Source organism: Trachurus japonicus, chromosome 22 (assembly GCF_045865225.1).
Source record: "Trachurus japonicus isolate A0001 chromosome 22, Traja_1.0".
Taxonomy (NCBI): domain Eukaryota; kingdom Metazoa; phylum Chordata; class Actinopteri; order Carangiformes; family Carangidae; genus Trachurus; species Trachurus japonicus.
Genome location: NC_140928.1, coordinates 1,443,530 through 1,466,054, shown reverse-complemented (window position 1 = coordinate 1,466,054; position 22,525 = coordinate 1,443,530). Strand labels below are relative to the sequence as shown.

At 44.4% G+C, this 22,525-nt stretch overlaps 1 protein-coding gene across 1 annotated transcript in view; it reads right to left on the bottom strand.

The window, feature by feature from the left end:
• The window catches only part of LOC146963185 (NLR family CARD domain-containing protein 3-like), a 37,227-nt gene extending 19,435 nt beyond the window's left edge, over positions 1-17,792 (bottom strand). Inside the window, exons 1-7 of the mRNA XM_085767978.1 lie at positions 17,785-17,792; positions 17,646-17,723; positions 17,364-17,431; positions 16,852-17,106; positions 14,958-16,527; positions 9,287-9,460; positions 8,887-9,060 (exon numbers count right to left, since the gene is read on the bottom strand). Of these exons, the coding sequence (XP_085624104.1) occupies positions 8,887-9,060; positions 9,287-9,460; positions 14,958-16,527; positions 16,852-17,106; positions 17,364-17,431; positions 17,646-17,723; positions 17,785-17,792 (2,327 nt within the window). The remainder of the gene's footprint in view (positions 1-8,886; positions 9,061-9,286; positions 9,461-14,957; positions 16,528-16,851; positions 17,107-17,363; positions 17,432-17,645; positions 17,724-17,784) is intronic.
• Between the last annotated feature and the right edge of the window lie 4,733 nt (positions 17,793-22,525).

The window sequence follows — 22,525 nt, the reverse complement described above, 5'->3', positions numbered from 1 at the left end:
CAAAGGAGACCCAGCAGCAACGCACGCTGCACCAACCCAGAGGAGACAAAGGACGATGATGGAGATCTGCAGGTGAGTAGTAGTAGTAGTCTCCTCCCTTTTTGTCTTGTTCCCTCAATGAAAGACTGGCCACTAGATGGCAGTCAGAGGTCATTTACTGGCACTTGAAGGAAAAGGGAGTCCCAACAGACAGAACAAGGAGGAAGCAATTAACTGTTATTCACATTATTCTTTATTAGTCCAGTACAGACTCAGTAGCCTATTGTAAATACTGAAAACCCACTTATATCCACTCCAGGAAATAGACCAGACCGACTGTGATCAGCTGAAAACACTGCAGAGCTGAAACTGTCGATGGACTATCTTCCGACAGCAATCACTTCTATAGAGTGTTTGGTCTGAAACACAGGTCTGTCAGTCACTCTGCTCTGCTCTGAGCCCAAGAGAAAACTTTCCTTGTATCCTACAAGTTTTATCCAATGAGGAGACGTAGATATTGGACGATATTGGACGAGGGCAGGGACTGCTAACTCCATCAGCTGACAGGAAGTTAGCCAAAACGACTGGATCGCTGACTTAGGCTTTAAACCAAGACAAGTGTAGAAGTGATACAAATGAAACTGTATTGGCAAATTATTTAAATACCAACTTATGATTTCAATACCAAACAAATTAACCTTTATCCAACATTTACCAATTCTCATTTCCTTGTCCTTGTAAGTTACTGATTACATTTTCTAACAGGTAACTTGTAATTGTACTGGAATACATTTTTAAAGTAACCCTCCCAACCCTGTCCATGTGAATTAGTTTCCAACAACGAAGCCGGTGAGAAATCAATCCATGGAGCGGTGGATAAAGTTCTTTATCATCTACCACAGGGATATTCAATTAAAATCCATTGAGGTCCAGTTACTAAACTTTCATCCAAGTGAAAGGTCCGAACCTTATAAAGTCCAAATGGTGTCTTATAGCCTACCCCAACGAAGTGCATTTTCATATCTATTGTCAATTTTCAACACAGGAAACATTTAACATAGTGCACTTGTATAGTAAACAACTAGCTTTAAAAAAAATGTTTTTTTACCATGAATAAAAGTAGCACCCAGGCAAATTAATTTAAGGCCTGTTATTTCAATTAAAGAGAACAAGACAGAATAAATAAGGGGGTTTCCCTGTTTGTTTTTTTGTTCGTTTGGTGCTTTTTTTTTCTTTTTTTCTTTGAGGCCAGGGTGTCAAAAGCATCTTGATAGCTGCACTGTCATTGCATTGTCCCCCTCCATTAAATATGGAGGAAGGCTGAAAATCACAGGATATGTCTGTTCTGTTCTGGTGATACAAGTCAGTAGTCCTGAAATAGGTGTCTCTTCTATAACACACATTCTACATGTCTGAAGCGACGTCTTCCCGCATACGGGCTTCCTGCTCCTTTCAAACGGGGCAGAGCTCCGCGTGAAGAAGTTTACAGACCGAGGGAGAACCGGGGTCTGACACAACACCGGCGGAGAAGCAGGAAACAAGCACGTCGCACCGAATACGCACCGCTACGGCGTCGCTCTCGGTTGTGAGCGCACAGACATTAAAGTAATGGGCTTGTGCGCGCAACAAGAGACCCATCTGAACGGCCCCCACGCACGCGCACACACACACACACACACACGCTTAACCAAGGCGGCGGCGGTGGCCACAATCCCCCCGGCAGCTCGCCTTTGACTTAAGCATCAACTTTTTTAAAAATTTTGGAGCAAGACATGCTGTCATCTCCGTCTCCTTTCTCTTTCCCTCTCGGACGCACTGGCCGCGCAGGGTAAACAAACGATCTGATTGGCTCAATTGAGTGAAGCTGCCGTATTGACCTATAGCTGAGCCCGCTGTCCCGCCGGACAAAAATGCTCCAGGAAAATGTTAACTTATTAGAGATTGGTCTCGGGTTCGGATCGAACCATCAGTCGGTCCAGGTGCGGACCGAGGACCGCCATTTGGTGATGCCTGGTCTACCATGTTAGGATGTGTATATCTGTGTAGTCTTATCTGTCATCAACAAGAGATTACGGGTTACGGGTTAGCGCGTTACGTTTGTGTGGCGGTGTCGCCATGGAGACAAGAGCTGGGACACCGGGTCGGAGGCTCTGATCTTACAAGGTTGGTTTTCAGCCAAGAGACGCTCCATTCTCCCTGAACTAGTTACAAGGCATTGGTTTAACCAGAACTAGAGACAAGGGACACATGGAGCTGCCCAGCAAACACGGACGGACCCGGACCTGTTCGAGAGAGCCCGATTGGGTCGTTATGACGTCAAATCACAACTAGTCCGATCAGGCCCAGAATATGACCCTATCACAACCAATTACTTGCGCACGGATCGAGAGTGGGGTCGTGATCGAGTCATATAATGACCAGTCAGAGACTATATCACCATATCTCTATTAGGCTAATGTATTTATTTATTCATGTGATGTGGTAAAAAACGTATTTGCGACATACAGTCAAAGATAAACCGTCTTTGATACAGTCAAAGATATTCAATATTTGATACAGTCAGATACAGTGATTGATTGCGACCGAGTTTTTTTTTTCAATCAAACTTTATTAACATAAACAAACATGACATTATACAAGCGGAAACAACAGTGAAGTACAGGGAGTGCGTAATAATAAAAAGAATCACACAAAAGGAGCACACAACCAAGTCTTCTTGGTGAAAATCATGGATGTATGGTGAAAATACAAAAAAAGGTGAAGTGGCCGTCATCTGACCTACGACCCAGCACGTGATGCAATTCTCCAACACGCACACACGGTGCTGCACGGTGAACGTCGATCAACAGGATTCAGCAACTCAGCGCGAGTAAACCAGCTCTGTAAGTAACCTTTTCATGATTTCGGAGTTTGATTGAAGTAAAAATAATACTGTTGAAAGTGGTAGCCGAATTAAGAAGAGTACACACACACTCAAAAAAACCTAGGCCACAAAGGCCTGCTAGCAGCATTTGACCGCACTCAGTCTAACACAGCGAGGCTGAGAAAATAGTCATGTAAGTTCCTTGACTATACTGTTTTTTATGTTGAAATAAGCCAAATAGCAGATAAGAAAATACACACCATAATAACTAACTATTTCGTTATTTTCTCGCCGAATTACGAAAACTAGGTCGTTGACTAGGTGGCGAAGGCCTGCTGCTAGATGCTAACAGCATTAGCGCTTGTTGCAGTTCAAACTGGGCCCCTCCTCTCGGGCTCAACTGTGTGGCCTCCTGCCCCTCACAGCAGCAGTTCATGAGTCATTTTAATGAACTGATTCTAACTTATTCAGTACAGTCAAAAGAACTGCTGTGTGTCTCAAGCGACGGCATGTAAGTTTCACATGATGGCCTCTCACAATTACAGACACTGGCTTAATTTGAAATTGTTTTTTGCATAAGGCACAATATGTGAATATGTGTATTGTTTGTTGTTCAACTGTGAATTGTGCTTTGTCAAATAAAGCAAAGTTTGAGTAATGCAAGTAGTATGTAAGAATTAGCATGGAGGTTTATGTAGAAGGGTAAACCTTTTCAGTGTACCATAACAGTAGTACTTTATTTCAGTGATCGCAAAGGCAAGATGGGTGTAGCTACATGCAAAAGTTATACTTTTCATTTAACTCTAATGTCCCATGCAAAAAAATTGTATACTTGCTGAAAATATAATGTAATTAATTACTTTTCACATTGTGCTTATACTATAGTGAGGAGATCCCCAAGGAAAAGCCAGCAACCAACCACTTCCTTGACCTCACCAAGGAAGAAGGCGACTGTTGGCTTGCCAGGGGGCACATCACCTGGGAAGAGGGGCAGCCAGAGGCCAACGAAAAGCACCGGCCTTCCCAGTGTCCCAAGAAAGTAAGTATAGCCATGCATATACAATGAGTTGAATTGTATAAAAATGTAATGTTTTTGAGGTGATTTGATTGCATCAATAACGAGATCCCCTCCCATCTGTTGTCTGTTACATCCTTATATTGTACTCAAGTGCTCAACTAAAATATTGAATTGCCATACTTCCTCAAATAGTAGCCGGGGCCTTTAGTTACACAACTGCTCAGTATATATGGCCTTTTTTTCTAAATACCTCAGTTTCTTTTTGCACATCAGTGACTAATCTCATCGTTCAGTAGCTCATCTTAATCTTTCTCACGTGCTGGTCTCCTCGCTGCGTGGTCGGACCTAGGTCTCTGTCTCCGTTGTGCACACTGTAGCACTTTGCTCCCATTCAGGTCAATCGGAACATTTTCACAGCGTGCACAGCAGTCCGAGCAGAGACCTGCGGTGCAAGGCTGTCTCTCTCTGAAGCAGAGGATGAAGTTAGCTTCACTCCTGTCAGTCTTCATAGATAGTCCAGAAAAGTTGAGAGATTTTCTGATCATATTCTTGTCAGTTTGTTCCAGGTGGCGGAATTATTTTTGTTTCTTTGTTTTGACCTGGCCTTAATATGAAAACCAGCTATTATTTAAAGCAGAAGTAAGTGATATATTCATGGATGCAAACAGCGCGCCGAAAAGCGAAACTCGCTTTTTTCATGACCAATTAGGTGACTTGTGTGAATCGTTCAGATCCGAAGAGTTTTTGTTTTGAGAGGAGGGGTCTCAGCGTCTCAGCGTCTCAGCTGGGGTCAGTAAAATGTTTTTCTAACAGGCTGACAGTGACAATCACGTGAAACTGAGGCGAACTCATTCATGGTCTCTGATTATACTGCGACTTGCGCGCTCATTAAAGCGGCGCGTATCCGCGTGCAGTCGGTGCGACGGCGATGGCGTTTTTTTCCCCCCCGTGCATGTGGAGCTGTGCGCCGCGGACGTGCACGGTTCCCTACGTTGCTGTGTCAGGCAGGTGTTTCCACGGAGATCTGCCCCGTTTCAGAGGTGAAGGAAGCCCTAAGTGGAAAGACGTCGCCTCCGCGATGTAGAATGTGTTCAATTAAAGTGAAACTAACACGTTATAGAGGCCTATATGTCCATTACACACTGAATGAAACATCCCATGTCTTTATTTATTCAGTTTATTTTAATAGTAATAATTATGACTAACATTCAGTGAAGACCTAAAATTCAGTATCTCCAAAATGGAAATATTGCTAAGGAATTTTTTTTTAAAGCATTTTTAATATAGAAATGTTGGCCTTCTGAAAACTATGTCCATCTATAATCAATCAATACTTGGTTGGGGTTGAACTACTGGAAATTGACTTTTCCGTGATTTGCTAATGGTGAGCACCCCTCCCCCCCCCCCGGGAAATTCCTCTCTTTTTTGGTCCTGACCCGTTTGCATCCCTGTATATTTGTGTTAATATAAGACTTAAATAGTTGTATCTTCCGACAGCAATCACTTCTATAGAGTGTTTGGTCTGAAACACGGGTCTGTCAGTCACTCTGCTCTGCTCTGAGCCCAGGAGAAAACATTTATCGTATCCTACAGTTTTTATCCAATGAGGAGAGAGAACGGCATGCAGGGCTGTGTGTGCAGCCAAGGGACGCCGTGAATGTGGTGATGTAGGGACAAGGACTGTTATGGTGCGTTCAAGGAAACTCGTATTTTTCCGACCGTGAAGTCGTACCAGTTAGGGTTAGTACGAGTTCACGGGTCGGAAGTTACGAGTGGCCGTTATAGTGACTTTCACGGAAAAACACGAGTGGGTTGCCTGGAACGCCACTAAGTCGTGACTTGAAGCTGTAATTTACAATTTCAAAAGCCTGCCTGGAATGCAGCATTAGCGAAAACGACCGGACCACTTACTTCTGCTTTAAGGAGATATGTTAAAGACACACATTTTAGTTGTAATAAGATGCATTTTCTTTGCAATTACTTTTCAGAATTTCAACGCAAAGTCATAAGGAAACTTCTGGATATTGAGGACATCCTTCCATCCATACAGGGGCAGCCTTCTGAACGTGAGTGTTAAAAAAAAAAAAAAAAAAAAAAAAGTAAATAAACAAATGCAGTCAGAGAGCTCTGCCGCTCTCTTTATTGTTAATGTACAGGAGCGAAAAAGAAACGTAGAAGAAGTTTACTGTCAGTATTAACGTGCAGTTTGTGATTATTGATGATGATTTGATCAGATCTGATCCAGGAACATTTTGTTTTGAGTCTGCCCCCCTCACACACCTTGTGCGTGTTGAAAGTAAGGTAAATTATCAGTCCACAACATGTTGTTGTCATGGTAATGTGTCGTGAGAGTGTGTAAGTGCTGTTCCATTCATGTTTACAGCATCTGGACCCTCACACACTCTCACACTCTGTCACTTAGAGCTGACGTCACATAAGTCAGTGAGGGTTCAACCCTCGAGTCTTTAGGGGGTGGATTGTAACTGGGCCACAGCTGCCGTCAGGTGTTTTGGTGGACGGCCATGCTCACCAGTTCTCCGGGCTTGACGTTGCACTTTTTAAGTGCTGTTTACATCTGGTCTTTAAATCGCTTCTTCTCTCTTCAGTACATGAAATTCTGATGTTCTTTATGCAAACTGAATAAAAACAATGCTACATGAAAACTCAGCTTTACCATCATTTTCCCAGTTATTGCCTCTTGTTTTGAGTTTTATATTGTTTTGTCTTTCTTCTATTTCAGATTGCTCACAAACAGCCTGATGGCTAGCATGAACATGAGGGGGAGGGGGATTAAGATGGCCTTCCGGCCTACGGCTCTACATGCTGTTGTCTTGGGTAATTACAATATTGTTTGTTATTAATGTTTTTACTTTACTAGAATTAAAGTTTTCAAACTCTGACATTGTTGTTGATTTTGTATTACAGATGCCATCAAACACTGGGACAAGTCAGCTGTTGTCATCAGCTGTTAAAAAACATGCCCCAGGAAGGTCTGGTGGAGGGGGGTACGACAAAAGGAACCTGGCAAACAATGTGGCTTTTGATACCCCTTAAATGGCGTCATTTGCAACCCTCTCCTCTCCCCATAACACTGGCGAAAGTTAAATAAAGTTTTATAATGTTGAAGTGAAGGTTTTTAAAATAAATGTTTAGTTTCATATTTTTACACAAGTGAGTATTTTTAATTGAATTTGTAAAATGTTGTTTGTTTCATTAGTGTTGTTGTGTTCAAAGTTGTTTCTGTTCATTTGTTTAACAATAAATAGTTCAGTTTGAATGTTTTGTGTCTTCAATATTGTTTATACTGTATTTTTCAAAAATATTGTAGCTACTGAAATTAATTAAATGCTACATTTTGTAAAATATGATTGGTCATCACGTAGCCTATTGCATATTGCCTTAACTTGGACAATGATAGTGTAAAATGAAAAATTTGATTTGGCACTTTTCTCTCGCTCTGGATGTTTTAATATGACGCGAACGTTATTGCTTTTCAGCAACGTTTAGTAATAGGCCAGATCACAGCTGATTAGGGGGACATTTGGACGTCACTTCCAGGACGTGGTCACCAGGACGTCCTCTCGACGACATAAATTTGACCGGTAAGTGGTCGGTCAGGGTCATTAAAAAGCCGTCGAGGTGACGTCCTGGTGAAGACGTCCTGGAAATGACGTCTAAAACATCGCCGATTTGGCCTAGTCTGGAACGTCACCGAATGACGTCAGCTCGACGTTAACTGGACGTCATTTGGCTTGCTGGGCGAGTATATACTGTATATCCTGTCATATAGAAACATGTTATAAATGTGTTGCTGCTGCTGCTGCTGGACTGTTCACTACAGCAGCTCTATATTAACGAGCAGCTACAGATATATTTCATCCATCAGTCATTTCATCAGACATGAAGACACTGAACCAACTGTGGCTCAGAAGGTAGAGTGAGTCGTCCAATAACCAGAGGGTCCCAGTCACTGTCATGGTGTCCGTGGGCAAGACACCTTACCCACCTCGGTCCTTTACCGCATGTCATCACACCTCACTCTCTCATCATATCCTGTAGAGGAGAAGAAGGAGAAGGTTTAGGGAGGTGATGAGTCCAACTCTTCAGTGTGTTCAGCTTCTGATTGGCTGTTGAGATTTGATAGAGAAACTTGTTTTGATCATGTATTGACTGAATCTGCTGATCAGTTGAGTCAGAACAAGAACAGCTGATGGTTCATATTGATTCTGGTGAACAAGGAGTTTTCTAGACTCTCAGGTGAGTGACAGGTGAACCTCATTGTTCCTGTTTGACTCAACACCTTTACCTGTGACTGGATCACTGATGATTGACACATTGAAGCTGCTGCAGCGTTTTCTGTGTCTGTGACGTCACATATGATGTCATATGTGATGTCACATCCTGACAGGTTCACCTGCTGCACTTTACACTTTACATTTTATTTTACTCCCACAGTCATCAGCTGTGGAAACAGCTACAGATCAGACTCACTGCAGAGTCTCCAGTCGAAAGTCTGGACTCTTCACAAGATCACGAAGCTGCTGCAGAGCTGAAGAAGAGATCAGGTTGTTGAGGCTCAGGTCCAGTTCTCTCAGGTGGGAGGGGTTGGACTTCAGAGCTGAGACCAGAGAAGAACAGCTGGTCTCTGACAAACTGCAGCTCCACAATCTGAATAAAGAATAAAAGAAGATGTTAAGATCATTGATAATTGATCAGATGTTTTCTGATCAATCTCTCGCTCACTCACTCGCTCACTCACACACACACACACACACACACACACACACACACACACACACACACACACACACACACACACACACACACACACACACACACACACACACAGTGAAGAGTCATTGTCAGTGTGAGAGAAGAACAAGTGGAAACATGAGACAACAACTATTTCAAACGTCCTTCATTCATGACATCAAAGTCAATGATTCTAGTTCTGAGTGAAGATCAATCAGGTTCAGTTGTGGATCAAAGATCTCAGATCTACAACAGTAACAGTCAGTGAACTGACCCCAGAGTCTCCAGTCTACAGTCTGGACTCTCCAGAAAACCACTCAGATCCTTCACTCCTGAATCCTGCAGGTCGTTCCAGCCCAGGTCCAGTTCTCTCAGGTGAGAGGGGTTGGACTTCAGAGCTGAGACCAGAGAAGAACAGCTGATCTCTGACAACCTGCAGCCCTTCAATCTGAATAAAGAATAAAAGCAGTGAGTTGAGGACAAAGTCCTGTTGACAGCGTTCAGTGTCTCATCATCTGTGAATCTAAGTGAGTGGTCATGTGATCATCATCATCATCATCATCATCATCATCATCATCCTCTGACCCTTCACCTTCTACCAGCTGCAGGAACATGGAGTCAGAAACTGAACTGAACACAGACCAAAGTCCAACAGGTCCAGTCAGTGAACTCACCTCAGAGTCTCCAGTCGACAGTTTGGACTCTCCAGTCCAGCACACAGAACCTTCACTGATGAAGCACTCAGGATGTTGAGAGTCAGGTCCAGTTCTGTCAGGTGGGAGGGGTTGGACTTCAGAGCTGAGGCCACGACTTCACAGTGAGTCTCTGAGAGTCGACAATCATTAAGTCTGTGAAGAGAGAAAATATGAAACGTGTCAGAATGAAATGAGATGAAAGCTGCAGTAAAAACACAGTTGATGCATCTGATGACAGGACGTGATGATGTGATGAACATCTGAGCTTCAGCTCATCTTCTCTCAGTTTGATCCTCATCACTCACAGCTTCAGTCTGAGGCTCTGTTGACTCTCAGTGACACTTTGTGAGTCTGTGTAGTTGTGTTGTGTTGCGTTGCGTTGCTTCATGAGCTTTTATCTTGAGCTTCATCTCCTCTTTTGGTTTTCTGGTAGGAGGCTGTCAGGTAACACACCTGTCAGTGGCTCTGACCACACGGAGCCCCTCCCCCCCTGCTCAGGAGGTGAACTGGTCATGACCGTGTCTACAACAGACCAGTCGGTGAACTGGTCATGACCGTGTCTACAACAGACCGGTGGGTGAACTGGTCTGAGCTCCTCCTGCTTCAACATCACTCTGGTGTTCAGCAGCAGATCAGTAACACAGTCTCTGACAGTGAGAACAGGGACACACTGGTTACACTCAGTCCTCTCTGTGATGCCTTCAAGGACAGACAGACAGATGACGACTTCTCTTCTATTGTTTCTGTTCATTGTACTGCTGCAATACTGCAGGATCCTCCACCGTGGGATCATACCAATACCAATCAATAAACACACAATAATGAACCATTACACACTTGATGCTACTGAGGTGGTCAAATATAAAACTTGATTTCACATGACATTGTTCTTGTTGCTACGACAATGAGTGCCTCTCTTAGCCCTGTTGCTCCGGGCCTAGACCGCTGTTTCCCATGATGCACTGAGGGCATCATCTCTTTATTGTTTGGTCCCTGGACGTCCTCCATCTCCGTCCGTCTCGTCTCTGTACTTGTAGGCTACTTTTGGACCTCAGTGCTGCATTCGACACCATCGATCACAGCATCCTGCTGCAGAGACTAGATCATGAAATTGTGATCAAAGGACCCGCCCTAAAATGGTTTAAGTCATACTTATCTGACAGGTTTCAATTTGTTAATGTTAATAACGACCACTCAGAGTATAGCAGAGTTACGTATGGTGTACCGCAGGGTTCAGTCTTAGGGCCAATCCTCTTCATTCTTTACATGCTCCCATTAGGTGGCATCATCCGGAAGCACTCAATCAATTTTCACTGTTATGCGGATGATACGCAACTCTACTTGTCCATGGAGCCAGATGACAGAAGCCGCCTCATCAATCTGCAAGACTGTCTGAAAGACATTAGATCCTGGATGTCCTCTAACTTCTTGCTACTGAATTCAGATAAAACTGAGGTCATCGTGTTTGGACCTAAACATCTCAGGGACACGTTCTCTAATCAGATCGCTACTCTAGATGGCATCACCCTGACCCCGAGTACAACTGCGAGGAACCTTGGAGTCATTTTTGACCAGGACCTTTCCTTTAGCTCCCACATAAAGCACGTGACTAGGACCGCCTTCTTCCATCTGCGCAGTATCACTAAGATTAGGAATATCCTCTCCCAGAGTGATGCTGAGAAACTAGTGCATGCATTTATCACTTCTAGGCTAGACTACTGCAACTCTCTCCTGTCAGGATGTCCGAAAAACTCTCTAAAGAGTCTCCAGCTGGTCCAGAATGCCGCAGCGAGGGTCTTGACAGGAGTTAGGAAGAGAGAGCACATCTCTCCCACCTTAGCTTCTCTCCACTGGCTTCCTGTAGGATTTAGAATAGACTTCAAAATCCTTCTGCTGACTTATAAGGCTCTTAATGATAACGCTCCAACCTATCTGAAAGAACTAATCATTCCTTACTGTCCTACCAGAGCACTCCGCTCCCAGAATGCAGGTCTGTTAGTGACTCCCAGTATCTCTAAAAACAGACTGGGAGGTGAGCCTTCAGTTACCGGGCTCCTTTACTGTGGAACCAGCTCTCTCCATGGGTCAAAGAGGCAGACACTCTAACTACATTTAAGTCTAGACTTAAGACCTTCCTTTATGACAGGGCTTTTAGTTAGGGCTGGTTCAGGTAGCTCTGAACCATTTTATAGCTACGCTGCTATAGGCTTAGACTGCTGGGGACACATCTGGTTACACAGAGCCCTCTCCTTTTTCCTCCTCTCCTCTCCTCTCCTCTCCTCTCCTCTCCTCTCCTCTCCTCTCCTCTCCTCTCCTCTCCTCTCCTCTCCTCTCTTCTCTTCTCTTCTCCTCCTCTCCTCTCCTCTCCTCTCCTCTCCTCTCCTCTCCTCTCCTCTCCTCAGTATACTTTTGAACTGTCATTTTCTGTTGTACTTTGTAGTTTGGCCTTGGTGTCTCCACTCTCTCTGTGTTTCCGCCATAGACTGTAAAAAAAAAATGGACGTAGACTTCCGGTCTGAAAAGTGAAGCCAACGCGGAAGTGACTTTACGTGCAATCCCAGCCGCATCCTGCAGGGGGTGGCTGCAGAAAGCCCTGGTTCCAATCCACTCCCATTCATTTTCAATCATGAAATACTCACTCAATAATTTTTTTTCTCAACTGATAACGGTCTAAACAGCTAAAGTTTATCATCCTTAAATATGACCTGGTGGTCCTTCTGAAAAAAAAATCTATAATTATTTAGATATTAGTCCTTCCTGGTTGGTATAACTGACCAATCACCTTCCAGCACGGAATATGATTGACAGCCTGATGACTGAGACGTCACAGGTCAGACACAGTGGATCAGACACCGAGGATTAACTCCGGAGGGGACCTCCCGTCGTTTGCGTATTGTGTTCAGTCAGTTTTAATTTAATTTCTGATATTTTGTCGATATGTGTGGATGATAGACAGCACAGGTGCAGTGCTGGCAGTTAATTAATTTCAGCCAGTTTTCGTTTCACCTTGTCCGACGGTGCTAACAGACCCGGAGGGAGCTTATATCACGGTTCGGTGAGTATTTTTTTCTTTTTCTGAACGCATACAAATTATATTTAATTTGTTGTATATTCCAGAAGACTACTGATTACTTTCCCATGTTCTCATGTCTGTTATGACCGGAGAACATGAGACTGTCACCGTCCAAGACAAGTTAATTTATAGTTAATGTGAATAATCGAGTCACACGGCTAACGTTAGCTCACCGTTAGCTCGCCGTTAGCTCCGTGTTAGCTCCGTGTTAGCCATGCTAACCGTAGCTCGTCTCCGACTTTTACCGGACCGGGATAAATCTGGTTTAATATTTAACGACCACGGCGTCATGTTGGCAGAACAGTGATCGGTAGGATCGGTCTACAAGCTGCAAAGCCCCCAGGTTTATCCATCAACTTGCTATCTTGCTGGTGTCATACTCTACTGATAAATACAATATATACAGGTGGGGGCTTGTCATTTACTGCTGTAAATTCACACACAAATGTCTTTAATTGAAGCAGACAGTCATGCACCTGCCATGTTTTAATTTAAGTTCTTGTGTTTTACTGTGATTCTAAGGAGCCACTGTGAGAGCTGAGTGACCGGTGCCAACAGAAGGAGGACATCATGTGAAGTTGTGGAGCTGTGATGATGATGAAACCAGAAAACCTCTGATGAGAGAACTAAACAGACCAACTGTTTGTTTATTATTCCATGTCCACATTTGACCTCACACTTTTTAGGGTGACTAACTTAAAATTGACAGTGAAGATTTTGAAGCGGCTATTTTCATAGTCCAGTTAAAGCAGAAGTAAGTGATATATTTGTGTTAATATAAGTCTTAAATAGTTGTATCTTCCGACAGCAATCACTTACATAGAGTGTTTGGACTGAAACACGGGTCTGTCAGTCACTCTGCTCTGCTCTGAGCCCAGGAGAAAACATTTATCGTATCCTACAGTTTTTATCCAATGAGGAGAGAGAACGGCATGCAGGGCTGTGTGTGCAGCCAAGGGATGCGCCTGAATGTGGTGACGTAGGGACGAGGACTGTTATGGTGCGTTCAAGGCAACCCGTAACTCCTGTTTTTCCAACCTGTGAAGTCGTACCAGTTCGATCTGGTACGAGTTCACGGGTCGGAAGTTTCGAGTGGCCGTTATAGTGACTTTCACAGGTAAAACAGGTCGGAGAAACACGAGTGGGTGGGCGGAGTCTGAAGATGACATCACATGATGACACCGATCAGACTGCACAGCTACCTCTGAGACACTAAAGGGTTAAAACTATGGTTCATGTGCAGTTGTACTAACACCTGGAAACACTGAGGTGGAAGATTGGAATAAAACCTAAAAGTCATCATACTGTAAAAACTTAAAGGAGTCATCACCTGTTTTTTTACGTATCCGGTTCCCCTTAAATTAGTTTGAATCAATTCTTAAAACTTATTGGAAACATTTTTTTTTAAAATTCAAACATAGAGCTTGTTCTGACACTTTTTCATATGGCAACTTTCTCTCGTGAGAGTAGGCGCGAGGTTTTGACTGGTAGTAATGAGGCGCGGATTGACTGGATGCAGGAAGGACAGAGCCGGAATGGTGGCTGGCCCAGTGGGTTACATGCAAGCTGTATTGGAAACCACATATATGCTGCTCTCTGTTGTCTACCGTAACCATGTTATATAACTTCATAAAATAAAACAACATTTTATCGGTTCATTGTAAAACATGTATTTATTGATGCAGATGTGGTGATTTCTGTACGTAGGCTACAGAGCCCCGGGGCAAAGCTGCTGCTCTGTGTGAAGTTTAACTTTTCATTCAAACAAACTAATAGGACTGCCACAATAGTTAGATTTCATTAATAAGACCAACATTTATCTCCTAAAAATAATTTAACCAGTCGGCGGTAAACCTCTACAAACCTGCAAGGCGCAAGGAGCGCTGCAGGCGGGTTGAGGAGTCACTCCTCCACTCCTCTGGTGCTGGCTGCAGCTCGCTGGAGCTTCACTTCTCCCAACGCGGAGAAAACTTCTAAACAGCCGTCATTTGGATAAACTAACCGCACAGTGGGGATCTAAACCCTTACTTTCTCGCATGAAAAATTATTAAAACTTAATAAAGTGACGAAATAACAGCGCTACAGTGGGAAATAAAACAACACGTAATGGCGGTGCGGCGGAAGTCGGGGTGGTGGAAGAGAGGTATGTTAATGAAAGCAGGCTCCTACGGTGACGTCACCAAAGGAGCAGAGTCAAGATCTCATAATTTTGTGGTGTGCAGCCTCATGAGCTACTCTGGCTTAAACAAAGAGCCCAAACAAAAAAACTCAGCCTCTTTCAAACTTTTGCTCTTTCAGGCAAGTTTCCACTGAGGTCCAACACCAGTATACATGTTTTAACAAGGAAAATTTTGATTTCTGGGCGATGACTCCTTTAAAAATAATTGTTAATGAAGCATTAATTAATTAAAGAACGATCACAATAAGCTGAAGAATCCACATGTTGGAGGTCACAGCTTTTACTACACCTCCAGAAAAAACACAACTCAGCAGTTCTTAATGAGTATACATGAAAACTGTGTTCATCTGAACTTGACTAAACTACTCAATAATTATATTGATCATGTCTGGACTCACCCAGCCTTCCTGCAGTTCCTCACAGCTGGGATCAGCCTCTGTCGTCCCTCTGGTGATGTGTTGTACTTGTTCAGGTCCAACTCGTCCAGAACCTGCTCTGACATCAGCAGCATGTAGGCCAGAGCTGAACACTGGATCAAAGAAAGTTTCTTTGATCTGTTCTCTGACTTCAGGAACTGTTGGATCTCCTGATGAACTGACTGGTCCTTCATCTCCGTCAGACAGTGGAAGATGTTGATGCTTCTGTCAGGAGAGATGTTTGTCTTCCTTATCTTTTTCAGTTTGTTGATAGTTCTCTGGATGGTTTCTGGACTGTTGTCTGTCTGACCCAGCAGACCTCCTAACAGCCTCTGGTTGGACTCCAGAGAGAGGCCATGAAGGAACCGAACAAAGAGGTCCAGGTGACCGTTTCTACTGAGGAGGGATTTCTGCATGACTGTCTTCAGGAACTCATCCAGGGTTGAAGCATTACCTTGTTTTCCCAGGAACTTCTTGAGGACCTGTGTGTTCCTGTTGGTGTAACAGTGGAACATGTAGACTGCAGCCAGAGACTCCTGAACACTCAGATGAACAAAGCAGTAGACTGTTTTCTGGAAGATCACACTCTCTCTTTTGAAGATCTCAGTACAGAGTCCTGAGTTCACCAAGGCCTCTGTGACATCCAGACCACACTGCTCCAGGTCTTCTTGGTAGAACATGATGTTTCCTTTCTCCAGCTGTTCAAACGCCAGCCTCCCCAGCTTCAGAAGAACTTCCCTGTCGGCCTCCATCAGCTCCTGTGGACTCGTCTCATGTCCTTCACCGTACTTGTTCTTCTTCCTCTTTGTCTGGACCAGCAGGAAGTGTGAGAACAGGTCCGTCGTGGTCTTGGGCAGTTCTCCTCTCTGGTCTGTGGTCAACATGTGCTCCAGAACTGTAGCACTGATCCAGCAGAAGACTGGGACTTGACACATGATGTGGAGGGTCCTGGACGTCTTGATGTGTGAGATGATTCTTCTGGACAGATCTTCATCACTGGACCTCCTCCTGAAGTACTCCTCCATCTGGGCGTCAGTGAAGCCTCGGACCTCTGTTACCCTGTCGACACATGTAGGAGGGATCTGATTGGCTGCTGCAGGTCTGGAGGTGATCCAGACCAGAGCCGAGGGAAGCAGATTCCCCCGGATGAGGTTTGTCAGCAGCACGTTGACTGATGACGTCTGTGTGACATCAGACACAACCTCCCTGTTGTTGAAGTCCAGTGACAGTCGGCTTTCATCCAGGCCGTCAAAGATGAAGAGAAGTTTACAGACAGCCAGCTGCTCTGCTGTGACCTTCTGTAATGTTGGATGGAAAACATGGAGCAGCCCGAGAAGACTCAACCGCTGATCTCTGATCAGGTTCAGCTCCCTGAACGAAAGCAGAACCAGCAGACTGACATCTTGGTTCTCCAAGCCCTCGGCCCAGTCCAGAGTGAACTTCTGCACCGAGAAGGTTTTTCCAACGCCAGCGACGCCGTTGGTCAGAACCACTCTGATGGGTCTCTGTTGGACAGGTGAGACCGTAGAGACGTCCTCTCTCTGTTGGACAGGTGAGACCGTAGAGACGTCCTCTCTCTGATGGACAGGTGAGACCGTAGAGACGTCCTCTCTCTGTTGGACAGGTGAGACCGTAGAGACGTCCTCTCTCTGTTGGACAGGTGAGACCGTAGAGACGTCCTCTCTCTGATGGACAGGTGAGACTGTAGAGACTTTGACTCTCTGTTGGACAGGTGAGACCGTAGAGACGTCCTCTCTCTGTTGGACAGGTGAGACCGTAGAGACGTCCTCTCTCTGTTGGACAGGTGAGACCGTAGAGACGTCCTCTCTCTGTTGGACAGGTGAGACCATAGAGACGTCCTCTCTCTGATGGACAGGTAAGTCTTTAAAGATGTCGTTGCACTTGATTGGAGTGTCATGGAGGGTCTTCTTCTTCTTGGACGTTGTCTCCAGCTGTCTCACCTCATGTTGGGTATTAACCTCTTCACTCTGTCCCTCTGTGATGTAGAGCTCAGTGTAGATCCTGTTGAGGAGGGTTTCACTTCCTGTTATATCAGTTCCTTCAGTCACTCGTTCACATCTGCTCCTCAGACTGATCTTATGTTGATCTAAAACCTCCTGCAGACCACCATCTGCTGAGAGAGACGAGACAGAGTCAGACTGAAGACAGAGAGTCTGACAATCTGATCAGATTACTTTCATCAGCTACAGAAAAACTACAGACAACAAAGAGAAGGTTTGAATCATCATCTTGAATGTCAGTGCTGTGTGATGGAACAATGACTCTGGAGAAAACAACAGGTCCTGGTTTCACAAATGACCACATCAGCAGACAGATGTTCAGTCTCACTTTATCCACAGCTGCTCTGATTGGCTGTCTGCAGCTCACCTCTGGTTCCTCTGGTTCTGGGTCTTTTTCCACACTGCTGGTCCACAGAGACACCACTCCTCTTCCTCCTGTCAAGACATTTCTGGATCAACAACATGTCACAGCTCCACATCTGAGCTCTGATTGGCTACCTGACAGAGTGTGTGTGCATGTTTCTGTCTGAGGTTTGTTGTGAACCTTCAGAGTCTGATGGATCTGGTTCCTGGTTTCTCTCCGTTTCCTTCACATGAGTCTAATGACTGAATCATCTTCAGCTCAGTTTACAGTTGAAACTTCTCTTACCGTGACTCTGGAGGTCCAGGTCCAGGTCCAGGTTCAGGACTGAACCAAAGAGGTAGATCTGGAGACTCTGCTCTCAGTCTGCAAACACAAACATGTTTTTATTAACATCACATTGATCACTGATCAGTTCCCTGGTCACAGATGCATCGTGGGAAGTCTCCAGTGACGTCAGCGTCCAGCACCACACACTGTAGTGAAGGATGGAAGCAACACAGCAGCATCATAGACAACAGTGGAGAGTCAGTCAGTCATTAACTGGTCCAGTGTCCAGCTGCTGAACATCTGTCTCACATCAGCTCTACACAGGATCACACACTGACGCTGCTCAACATCTGGATCCACTGGATCAACATCTGGATCTACTGGATCAACATCTGGATCCACTGGACACCAGTCGTCCCCCTACAGCCCAGGGTTAGGGTTGAGACTTGAGGAGAGGTTTAGCTCTCTGTGTGTCAGTTTAAATATTTGTGCTATGCAGCAGGTCATTGCAGTGGGTTAGCAACTGGAATAAAACTGTAACTGTGTCCAGTGTCCAGCTGCTTATTTTGTTTGGTGTCTAAATATGATGATAATGTGTCTTGTAAGCCTTTATGGGCTGGGCGCCTTGATTGGTGCACGACACGTAAATAAATATAAATTCAAATTCAAATTCAATGCTGAACACCAGAGGATCACACACTGACACTGCTCAGCATCTGGAGCTACTGGATCAAAATCTGGACTTACTGTGTCAGCTGGCATAAACACTCTTTGTTGTTTAGGGCCACAATAGTTAGGCTGGGAACACACAGAGTTATTTCCTGTTCAGTGATGTTGCAGCTCAACACACTCAGCTCTGTTAGAGACAGTTTGGAGGTTCAGATTTGATCAGGTTTCTTACTGTGAGTCTGAAGGTCCAGGTCCAGATCTGAAGTTTTCAGGTTCAGGTTTGGACCAGTCACTCCTCGTAGACCAGAAGGTGGGTCCAGATCTGAAGTTTTCAGGTTCAGGTTTGGACCAGTCACTCCTTGTAGACCAGAAGTTGGGTCCAGATCTGAAGTTTTCAGGTTCAGGTTTGGAGCAGTCACTCCTCGTAGACCAGAAGGTGGGTCCAGATCTGAAGTTTTCAGGTTCAGGTTTGGAGCAGTCACTCCTCGTAGACCAGAAGGTGGGTCCAGATCTGAAGTTTTCAGGTTCAGGTTTGGAGCAGTCACTCCTCGTAGAGCAGAAGGTGGGTCCAGATCTGAAGTTTTCAGGTTCAGGTTTGGACCAGTCACTCCTCGTAGACCAGAAGGTGGGTCCAGATCTGAAGTTTTCAGGTTCAGGTTTGGACCAGTCACTCCTCGTAGACCAGAAGTTGGGTCCAGATCTGAAGTTTTCAGGTTCAGGTTTGGAGCAGTCACTCCTCGTAGACCAGAAGTTGGGTCCAGATCTGAAGTTTTCAGGTTCAGGTTTGGAGCAGTCACTCCTCGTAGACCAGAAGGTGGGTCCAGATCTGAAGTTTTCAGGTTCAGGTTTGGAGCAGTCACTCCTCGTAGACCAGAAGGTGGGTCCAGATCTGAAGTTTTCAGGTTCAGGTTTGGACCAGTCACTCCTTGTAGACCAGAAGGTGGGTCCAGATCTGAAGTTTTCAGGTTCAGGTTTGGAGCAGTCACTCCTCGTAGACCAGAAGTTGGGTCCAGATCTGAAGTTTTCAGGTTCAGGTTTGGAGCAGTCACTCCTCGTAGACCAGAAGGTGGGTCCAGATTCAGGTCTGAAGTTTTCAGGTTCAGGTTTGGACCAGTCACTTTTCATTGACAGACAGATGGATCCTGGAGACTTTGCTCTCAGTCTGTGGTTTGCAAACACAAACATGTCAGTCATTACAGTATTTTTCCAATCGCTAAAACACAATTTTGCAAACTAGCCTGGTTTTATAACACAATTCACAAAACCACACATAACACCCAAACTGCAGACTACACCCCATACATCCTGCAACATGAAGCACTGCAACCAGAACTACATATGACATCATCAAAATCAAACATTTGCACCAAACAGCTCACACTTCATTCATATGACCAGATTTTTGTCTAACTACACACTGTTGGACAGAATGAAAAACACTCTCATCTTTAGCTTTGTCATAAAACTACAATAGTTACACACACATGCTGTTGAAACATTTATCTTTTTATTTTTCACCAAACAAACAGTGAACTGAGCAAAAAATATATAGAAAAACCCTTCCTCTTCCTCCCCTTCTCACCCCCCACCCCCTCTTCCTCTTCCTCTCTCTGCAACGTCTTCTATTGTTGTTATGGTCTTTTAGTGCTTCCTTTTATTTATTTAGCTGCCAGGACCCTATTGTATTCCTAGGAATTCTTCTTTCTTTCTTCTTCTTCTGAGGAAATCATACTTCCCATTGGTGAAAACTCACCAAACTTTACAGAAATGTCCGACCCCATGCCAGATTTACTCAACTTCCTACCAAACCAACGGTACATGCTACAGTTTTCCAATTTTGACCAAACTGTAGCCCCAATACTGCTGAAACCTTTGTCCAATTAAACTCATTACAAATTAGGAAGTCAATCACTCTGTTTTTTTCAATAACTGTAAAACTTTTAAAATGTATCTCCTCCCACAATTTTTGCTCAATTGTCACCAAACTTGGTGGAAAGCATCTTCAGACCGTCCTCCACAAAACTCATTTCTCGGATTTTTGATTTATTGAAAATTGAGCCTACAGTGCATGAAAACGTTTGACTGTAAACACTACTGTAAACATATAGGCTACCATCAAATTCTTGATAAATACATTTTCAATCTTCCTGAAAAAAATTTGAGAATATTTTGAAGTCATGGTTGATGAAGTTTGGCAAATATCAGAATTTTATCTCCAAATCTGAATTTTTGAGAACATTTTGAATTCTGCTCTCATGGGAACAACTACAGTCAATGTAAGAGTGACATTTTAAACATCATATTTTCTCTTGAGAAGCAAAACACTTATCGCTAAAAACAAATCAACAACATTTCCATGCTGTCAAGATGCAATTCGTGTATTATCAGATTTTTGTTTAGATATTAGAATTTGTGACATTTTGACCATTTTTGAAATCTGCCTTGACAACTGCTGCCCGGCTTGTGACTCCCTGAGTCTATTTGAGAAGACACACACACTCACAGGCAATTAGCGAGTTAGTGAGTTAGGAGCTGGTTCTTGGTGTCAGAGGATGTGGGTTCAAGACCCAACAAGGGAGTTGATCAAAATACTAGACAAACAAATTCTTAGAGTCACAGTAGATGTTTAACAAATACATTTTACCTCTTTTTACAGTGGTTTCAAATCTGCCTGCACGACAGTGAATGGTTACTCAATTTGTGAAGCCACCGTGGTCTTTGGTTCAATCCTCAACTGGTGCAAAATGAACATTATAAGGTCAACTGTCCTGTCTTCCTGTTCTGCTGTTTGTTGCTCAGAATTTGCCTACCGTAAAACACCAAATAAAGGCCCGGGCGTTTATTTGCTTAAATCGCTCAAATCAACCGGCGTTTATTAGGGACCTGCGTTTATTTGGGACCTGCGTTTATTAATAGTGTTCAACCTGGACCTCCTTCTGGGGAAAGAGGCTTCACTCCGTGGCGGCAGGCGGCGGTGGAACGCTACATGCGTTTCTCAAGGCATTACTGTAAATACGGCCAGGGCGGACTCGTTCTCTGTCTCGCTGACCTTCGCGGTCCTGGCCCGCACAGGTACCAGGAGACCGAGACCCCCCGTCATGTCGGTCCTCCGGCCTCTCTGATCCGCCGCAAGTTACAAAAACCCTGCGGACGCCCAGTCTCTCCACTCCTCTCCCTCACTTCAGCACCTGTGTTGGCTCGCACCACCGTCCTTTTTTTTTTTTGATTGAATGAATGAAGTAGGCCTATAACTAATAATAATGTAACGTATAGCCTAACTAAATACGCGTATGAGTAATCAGACAACAGTAGGCTGTTTACGCTACTTTTTTTTTTTTTTTAAGTATATTTTTCGGCTTTTTTGCCTTTATTTGATAGTGATGACAGTAGAGATAGACAGGAAATGGGGAGGCAGAGAGAGGGGGAATGACACGCAGGAAGGGTCTGCCCGACGCGGGATTCGAACCGGGGACGCCTGCAGCGAGGACTGTAGCCTCTACATGGGGCGGCCGCTCTACCCACTGCGCCACGCACCGCCCCGTTTATGCTACTTTTAAAAGGAGTAAAGTCATTTAAAACGAGGAGCGAGCCGAGCCGACACTGTGCAGCCCAGGACAGGTGCTGAAGTGCGGATGAGAGGAGTGGACAGAGCGGGCAGGAGCAACCAGCCCAGAGGCGTCTCGTCGGTCCTCGGCCGTCTTTAACGTCACGAGACACCCGCTATATTTGCATAGAATATTTTTTGGCAACCAGAAAAACAATGTTTGACCCGGCGTTTATTTGGGATGGGCGTTTAATATAAAAAATATTTTGCTACACCCGGCGGTTAATTGGGACCGGCGGCAATTTGGGACTCGGCCATTATTTGAAGTTTTACGGTAAATTTGCCAGGACCCGATCCATCACTGCGCAGCAGCTATAATTAGGGTCCGGGCTGACCCTATTGTATTCCTAGGAATTCTTTCTTTCTTCTTCTTCTTCTTCTTCTTCTTCTTCTTCTTCTTCTTCTTCTTCTTCTTCTTCTTCTTCTTCCGAGGAAGAATGGCTGAAAAATCACCAAACTTTGCACAAAGGTCCAGTCCCATGCCAGATTCACTCAATTCCAAGGACACAATAAACGTATATTATTTATTTATTTATTTTTTATTAACCTTTATTTATACAGGTAAAAATCTCATTGAGACCCAGGGTCTCATTTACAAGAGAGACCTGATTGAAGTGGTAACAAT